General features: G+C 44.9%; 1 protein-coding gene across 1 annotated transcript; it reads right to left on the reverse strand.

Annotated features, from left to right (window-relative positions):
- Positions 1 to 531: 531 nt before the first annotated feature.
- On the reverse strand, positions 532 to 8172 carry LOC133619195 (uncharacterized). Its single transcript, XM_072915327.1, has 2 exons — positions 7903 to 8172; positions 532 to 1812 (listed from the first exon to the last, which is right to left on the reverse strand). The coding sequence occupies exons 1-2, from the start codon at positions 8006 to 8008 to the stop codon at positions 905 to 907; spliced, it is 1014 nt and encodes a 337-aa protein (XP_072771428.1). The 5' UTR covers positions 8009 to 8172; the 3' UTR covers positions 532 to 904.
- Between the last annotated feature and the right edge of the window lie 249 nt (positions 8173 to 8421).

The raw sequence follows: 8421 nt of genomic DNA on the forward strand, positions 1-8421 counted from the left end.
CAATAGCATGGAATTACAATTCAAATGTAGTTTTTTTGTAAGCCTTTCAAAAGAATTCAAAATTAATGAAAATTAATTGAAGCCATCAGACACTTGAAAAGTGGCACATCACATCTCTAATGTAATCATTTTAACTTTTGAACAGAAATAGCACTGCAAAAATATTAAGGACATACTTCTGTATTTTGGTAGTTATGCTGTCAACATTTAACAAGATTACTTCAACTTGGACTTGAAAGCATAAATAGTATAAACACTTTTAACAGTATAGCAGTACTAAACAATTCCAATAGATAACATTGGTGTCATTACCTTTTTGTGGCTAAAATCCGAAAAACGTTGAAAGTTTTCCACTTGTATCGCTAGCAACGGCATTAGACTTGTGTTTTTTTGTCCCAACGTGGTCTTTTACATCGCTAATTCCTCCGTGTCCGATCGAAAAATCTTGTCTGCACAAGATGCAATTCGCGTAGTTTTCACCCTTTTTGGAACGGATAATTATTCCCGGATAGGCTTTTGAATATTCTTCACGGAATGACTGCAGTTTTCTTTTCGGTTTAAGACTCGTATGCGATTTTTCTCCGGCTGATTCCATGATCGTTCGCTCGTTTGGAAACAATGACAACAGGTGCCTCGTGCTTGGCAGCGGTGCTATAAATAGCCTCGCGGAATGGCTCGATAGGAAGTTACGGGAAGCAGGTCGAATGTCATTGTTGTTACGCGATTTCGTGAATAAAACTTAAAAAAAAAAAAATAATTTAATTAATGAAAAACCGTATTTTTTATCACTGCAACCGTAACCCGGAATAGGTTGATGAAAACCGTACTAATTACGGGAAAACCGGAGTAGTTGGCAGGTATGCATAAAAATGGCACGCAGGACAAAAACAGAAAAACAAAACTATTATACGGTTCCTCTTCTGTGAGTTCTCATGTGTGCTGTTAAGTTGGTCTTTTGCGAAAAACTTTGACCGCAAACTGAACAATTAAATGGTTTCTCTCCTGTGTGCGTTCTTGTGTGTGTCGTCAGACAGATCTTATTTGAAAATGTTTTACCACAAACCGAACAGTGAAAGGGCTTCTCTCCCGTGTGCGTTCTCATGTGTCCGGTCAGATTGCTCTTTTGAGAACATTTTTTACCACAAACCGGACAAACGAACGGCTTCTCTCCCGTGTGTGTTCGCACGTGTCCACTCAAGTCGCTCTTTTGGGAGAAGCTTTTACCACAAACTGAACAAACAAAGGGTTTTTCTCCGGTGTGCGTTCGCATGTGTTGAGTCAAACTGCCCGTTTGAGTAAAGCCTTTACCGCAAACTGAACAATGAAACGGTCTTTCTCCTGTGTGTGTTCTCATGTGCTGCGTCAAATGAGTCTTTAGAGAAAAGCTTTTCGGACAACCTGAACATATGAACGGTTTTTCTCCTGTGTGCCTTCTCATATGTTGACTCAAATGAGTCTTTCGGGTGAAGCTTTTAGCACAAACTGAGCAGCTCAAATATTTTTTACCTCCCTTCTTTTTAGAGCTGCCAGAGTGTTTGTTGTCAGTGTGAGTCCTCATATCACCTTCGCAGTCTGTATCGCTGCTCAAAGTTACTTCAACCTCGTCTTCAGCCTCACTATCTGATAGTGGAGCTAAGAGGTGGTCTTGTTGTGGTTTCTCTTCATCATCTTCAGTCTTCACAGAGACAACAGTCAGTGGCAACTTGGTGGGATCAGCGTCCTCCTCTTCTGGAGACTCTTGCTTCAAAGTGGAGCCATCACCCAGTGGCTGGGGGGGAACTTCTTCTGAATGACCAATCAGCCGTTGGACGTCTGCAGCACACAAACAACACAAACACATTTTAGTTCAGACATGATCCAAAAAAAATCCAAAAAAGCGATTCATAGGCCGCACTAGGCCTGGGTGATGAATTCATTTTATCATTAAATAATTTTCTTTGTTGTAGATTATTAAAAAAAAATAGTGGAGATTCACATGAATAGCCCGGCGTGGCTAATGCTAACAGCAACGAGACGTTTGTACCGTATTTTCCGCACCATAAGCCGCCCTGGGTTATAAGCCGCGCCTTCAATGAACGGCATATTTCAAAACTTTGTCCACCTATAAGCCGCCCCGTGTTGTAAGCCGCATCTAACTGCGCTAAAGGAATGTCAAAAAAACAGTCAGATAGGTCAGTCAAACTTTAATAATATATTAAAAACCAGCGTGATGTGGGCGCGCATGGAGTCGTATATCAACATGGACGAAGCTGCGTGAAAAAAGCCACCCGGCCTCTTCGCGTAAACTTCCCTTAACCACTCGCTCATCTTTTCTTCATCCATCCATCCCTTCGAGTTAGCTTTTATGATGACGCCGGCTGGAAAGGTCTCTTTTGGCAAGGTCTTCCTTTTGAATATCACCATGGGTGGAAGTTTCTGGCCATTAGCATGGCAAGCTAGAACCACAGTGAAGGATGACTTCTCATTCCCTGTGGTGCGAATATTCACCGTACGTGCTCCCGTTGTATCCACAGTGCGGTTCACAGGAATATCAAAAGTCAGTGGAACCTCGTCCATGTTGATAATGTTCTCTGGCCGGATCTTTTTTTCAGCTATCTTGTTTTTACAATATGCACGGAAAGTAGCCAGCTTTTCTTGAAAGTCTTTAGGCAGTTGCTGTGAAATAGTAGTCCGTGTGCGGATGGAGAGATTGCGTCTTGGAAACCTGTCGCTTAGTAGAAGCCATTTTGTGGTCTTTACAGATGTAAACACACAAAGGAAATGAAACGTAATATCCGCGCGCTTCTTCTTCTTCTACGGGGGCGGGTGGTTGCTTACAGTAGAAGAAGAAGCGCTTCCTCTTCTATGGGGGCGGGTGCTTACCTTGGCGGTTGCTTGCGTAGAAGAAGAAGCACTTCCTCTTCTACGGGGAAGAAAGATGGCGGCTGTTTACCGTAGTTGCGAGACCGAAACTTTATGAAAATGAATCTTAATATTAATCCATATATAAAGCGCACCGGGTTATAAGCCGCACTGTCAGCTTTTGAGTAAATTTGTGGTTTTTAGGTGCGGCTAATAGTGCGGAAAATACGGTACTAAAGAAAAATGTTGTCAGGATGTGGAGCAACAGGTGTAGAAACTTGCGCGTCCACTGCCAAACACGGTAGACACGGAACCAATTAAAATTTGTTTTTAGGAATGTCATTCTATATTTTGCCGCAAGAAGCACAGTGGAACATGGGTTAGTGCAAGTGCCTCACAATACGAAGGTCCTGAGTTGGTTTTGAACTTGGGGTTTTTCTGTATGGAGTTTGCATGTTCTCCCCGTGACTGCGTGGGTTCCTTCCGGCTTCCTCCCACCTCCAAAGACATGCACCTGGGGATAGGCCCCTCCCACCTCCAAAGACATGCACCTGGGGATAGGCCCCTCCCGCCTCCAAAGACATGCACCTGGGGATAGGCCCCTCCCACCTCCAAAGACATGTACCTGGGGATAGGCCCCTCCCACCTCCAAAGACATGCACCTGGGGATAGGCACCTCCCACCTCCAAAGACATGCACCTGGGGATAGGCCCCTCCCACCTCCAAAGACATGTACCTGGGGATAGGCCCCTCCCACCTCCAAAGACATGCACCTGGGGATAGGTTGATTGGCAACACTAAATGGTCCCTAGTGTGTGAATGTGGTCTATCTGTGTTGACTTCCGCCTTCCGCCCGAATGCAGCTGAGATAGGCCCCAGCACCCCCTGCCACCCCAAAAAGGGACAAGCGGTAGAAAATGGATGGATGGACAATTGGAAAATTGAAAAAAAACCCACCTTTGGATTAGTTTATAAATGAAAGCTGAGGTACTACTGCTACTAGTTATTGAGAAAGAAGTGTCCAAGTCTTAAGATTGAGTATCTTGTAGAAATACATTAAAAAAAAAATAATAATAAAATAAAAAATCTTACATTGCAATATGTATGGTGTATGGTGGGGATGGTGCTCTGCTGACCTCGACTGCGGATGTTGTGGATCGGTGGAGGGAATACTTCGAAGACCTCCTCAATCCTACCAGCACGTCTTCCTATGAGGAAGCAGTGCCTGGGGAATCTGTGGTGGGCTCTCCTATTTCTGGGGCTGAGGTTGCCGAGGTAGTTAAAAAGCTCCTCGGTGGCAAGGCCCCGGGGGTAGATGAGATCCGCCCGGAGTTCCTTAAGGCTCTGGATGTTGTGGGGCTGTCTTGGTTGACAAGACTCTGCAGCATCGCGTGGACATCGGGGGCGGTACCTCTGGATTGGCAGACCGGGGTGGTGGTTCCTCTCTTTAAGAAGGGGAACCGGAGGGTGTGTTCTAACTATCGTGGGATCACACTCCTCAGCCTTCCCGGTAAGGTCTATTCAGGTGTACTGGAGAGGAGGCTACGCCGGATAGTCGAACCTCGGATTCAGGAGGAACAGTGTGGTTTTCGTCCTGGTCGTGGAACTGTGGACCAGCTCTATACTCTCGGCAGGGTCCTTGAGGGTGCATGGGAGTTTGCCCAACCAGTCTACATGTGCTTTGTGGACTTGGAGAAGGCATTCGACCGTGTCCCTCGGGAGGTCCTGTGGGGAGTGCTCAGAGAGTATGGGGTATCGGACTGTCTGATTGTGGCTGTCCGCTCCCTGTACGATCAGTGTCAGAGCTTGGTCCGCATTGCCGGCAGTAAGTCGGACACGTTTCCAGTGAGGGTTGGATTCTGCCAAGGCTGCCCTTTGTCACCGATTCTGTTCATAACTTTTATGGACAGAATTTCTAGGCGCAGTCAAGGCGTTGAGGGGATCTGGTTTGGTGGCTGCAGGATTAGGTCACTGCTATTTGCAGATGATGTGGTCCTGATGGCTTCCTCCGGTCAAGATCTTCAGCTCTCACTGGATCGGTTCGCAGCCGAGTGTGAAGCGACTGGGATGGGAATCAGCACCTCCAAGTCCGAGTCCATGGTTCTCTCCCGGAAAAGGGTGGAGTGCCATCTCCGGGTTGGGGAAGAGATCTTGCCCCAAGTGGAGGAGTTCAAGTACCTCGGAGTCTTGTTCACGAGTGGGGGAAGAGTGGATCGTGAGATCGACAGGCGGATCGGTGCGGCGTCTTCAGTAATGCGGACGCTGTATCGATCCGTTGTGGTGAAGAAGGAGCTGAGCCGGAAGGCAAAGCTCTCGATTTACCGGTCGATCTACGTTCCCATCCTCACCTATGGTCATGAGCTTTGGGTTATGACCGAAAGGACAAGATCACGGGTACAAGCGGCCGAAATGAGTTTCCTCCGCCGGGTGGCGGGTCTCTCCCTTAGAGATAGGGTGAGAAGCTCTGTCATTCGGGGGGAGCTCAAAGTAAAGCCGCTGCTCCTCCACATGGAGAGGAGCCAGATGAGGTGGTTCGGGCATCTGGTCAGGATGCCACCCGAACGCCTCCCTATGAAGGTGTTTCGGGCACGTCCGACCGGTAGGAGGCCACGGGGAAGACCCAGGACACGCTGGGAAGACTATCTCTCCCGGCTGGCCTGGGAACGCCTCGGGATCCCCCGGGAGGAGCTGGACCAAGTGGCTGGGGAGAGGGAAGTCTGGGCTTCAACTGCTTAAGCTGCTGCCCCCGCGACCCGACCTCGGATAAGCGGAAGAAGATGGATGGATGGATGGATGGACATTGCAATAATTCAAGATTAGATTTTTTGCTATTTAAGAAAATCATTTTTTTTAACAAAACATATTTTGGGTTCCAAACATTTCTCGATGCAAAATATATTTTTCTTGACCAACACCAGATGAAACAAAAATCCAAATAACTTAAATTTGCTTTGGTAACTTTCTTTGACCAACATTTTTTTTAAATTTAAATTCCCACATTACATACAGACTTGCACTGTGTATATAAAACTTTAATGGGGCGTTTGGAAGTTGTTGTTTTTATCATCTTTAAAATCGTAAAAATTAAAAAAAAGACGTGTGTTCTTGGCTCGCATAATATTTGTGAATGATAGGCAAAATAAAAAAAATAAAAAATTGCAGTTTCCCTTGTCCACGTCTGAAAAATTAATTTCTTGTAGGGATATGCAATAAGATTTTGACATTTTGCAATTTAAGAATATTTTAGGTGGCTAGCATTCCTCGTTGCAAAATATATATTTGCTTTAAAGGGGAACATTATCACAATTTCAGAAGGGTTAAAACCATTAAAAATCAGTTCCCAGTGGCTTATTTTATTTTTCGACGTTTTTTTCTAAATTTTACCCATCACGCAATATCCCTAAAAAAAGCTTCAAAGTGCCTGATTTTAACCATCGTTATATACACCCGTCCATTTTCCTGTGACGTCACATAGTGAAGCCAACACAAACAAACATGGCGGAAAGAACAGCAAGCTATAGCGACATTAGCTCGGATTCAGACTCGGATTTCAGCGGCTTAAGCGATTCAACAGATTACGCATGTATTGAAACGGATGGTTGTAGTGTGGAGGCAGGTAGCGAAAACCAAATTGAAGAAGAAACTGAAGCTATTGAGCCATATCGGTTTGAACCGTATGCAAGCGAAAACGACACGACAGCCAGCGACACGGGAGAAAGCGAGGACGAATTCGGCGATCGCCTTCTAACCAACGATTGGTATGTGTTTGTTTGGCATTAAAGGAAACTAACAACTATGAACTAGGTTTACAGCATATGAAATACATTTGGCAACAACATGCACTTTGAGAGTGCAGACAACCCAATTTTCATCAATTAATATATTCTGTAGACATACCCTCATCCGCGCTCTTTTCCTGAAAGCTGATCTGTCCAGTTTTGGAGTTGATGTCAGCAGGCCAGGGAAGCTCGGGTCGATATTCTTCTCTTGATCATCTTCGGTGGCATAAGGGACGGTGTGAGCCAAGACATCCAGGGGGTTTAGCTCGCTCGTCTGCGGGAACAAACTGCCGCCATTGCTTGCCGTGCTACCGAGGTCCTTTGTCCCTGAATTGCTCACACACTCCGGCAGATTCAATGGGGGTCTGGCGGCAGATTTCTTTGACTTTATGGTTGGAAATGCATCTGCTTTGAGTGTCGCAGGATATCCACACATTCTTGCCATCTCTGTCGTAGCATAGCTTTCGTCGGTAAAGTGTGCGGAACAAACGTCCAATTTCTTGCCACTTTGGCATCTTTGGGCCACTGGTGCAACTTGAATCCGTCCCTGTTCGTGTTGTTACACCCTCCGACAACACACCGACGAGGCATGATGTCTCCAAGGTACGGAAAACAGTCGAAAAAAACGGAAAATAACAGAGCTGATTTGACTCGGTGTTTGAGAAAATGGCGGATTGCTTCCCGATGGTGACGTCATCGCTCCGAGAGCGAATATTAGAAAGGCGTTTAATTCGCCAAAATTCACCCATTAAGAGTTCGGAAATCGGTTAAAAAAATATATGGTCTTTTTTCTGCAACATCAAGGTATATATTGACGCTTACATAGGTCTGGTGATAATGTTCCCCTTTAACAATAGATAAAACAAAACAAAAAATCACATTTTGTTAAATTTGTTTGGTAACTTTCTTTGACTTTATGACACTTGTGGAGAACTTCCCAATAATCCAAAGTTGAGAGTAATTAAATGATTCTTGTTCTTTATGACCTCCAATCCTCTGCACGTTGATGTAGACATGTGGTCCAGTCTTCTCTTCACATCTCTTACTCTTCCCCAACATCTCTTCTTTCACATCATTCTTTTCTTTACACAAGCGCTTGTTTTGCTCTTCCACTTTCTTCATTTGACTTTTGCATTCTTTCATCTCCTCTGATGTGAACTCCACTGCCTTCTTCAAGCTAACAATCATGGCGGCTCTTTCTTTACATTCTTCAACAAGGTCGGCTCATTTCTCATCGACACTCTCAATAGCTTTTAAATGAATAAAAAGTCAAGTCACTCACCTTCATCTTTCGTCTTTATCTCCGTTGGTGATTTGCTGGAAGTTGATTCTCTTTCATGTTCTCTTTTAGCGGACGTCGCCATCTTAGCATAGCAGTAGTCGTCCATCTTCTATCACGTCTTCAATCTTCACTTCACGCAACATTCCATCGCTCCAAACTCAACTTCCGTTCAGTGAGCTTTAAAAAAAAAAGTAAAGACGGATCTTGGTGTATTTATAAAACTGTCAGATCGTCCATTTGACATTTCTCCGGGAAGCCGCGGCCGTGAAGTCCCGCCATTTTGTTGCCGCCAAAGTCTCAAAGCTGCTCGACCTGTTTGCCCATGCGCCGAAAGTCAGCGACTTCCGTTTCCTACTTTACGGCAGTTTTTTATTTCCAAAACAAAGTACGTTTTTTACTATTGTAACCGGGGGTTTATAAATGTCGCCTATACTGTATGAAACACTAATAATAATAATAATAATACCTGGGATTTATATAGCGCTTTTCTAAATACCCAAAGTCGCTTTACATGTGTGT

The sequence above is a fragment of the Nerophis lumbriciformis genome, linkage group LG20 (assembly GCF_033978685.3).
Source record: "Nerophis lumbriciformis linkage group LG20, RoL_Nlum_v2.1, whole genome shotgun sequence".
In the NCBI taxonomy this organism is placed as follows: Eukaryota; Metazoa; Chordata; class Actinopteri; order Syngnathiformes; family Syngnathidae; genus Nerophis; species Nerophis lumbriciformis.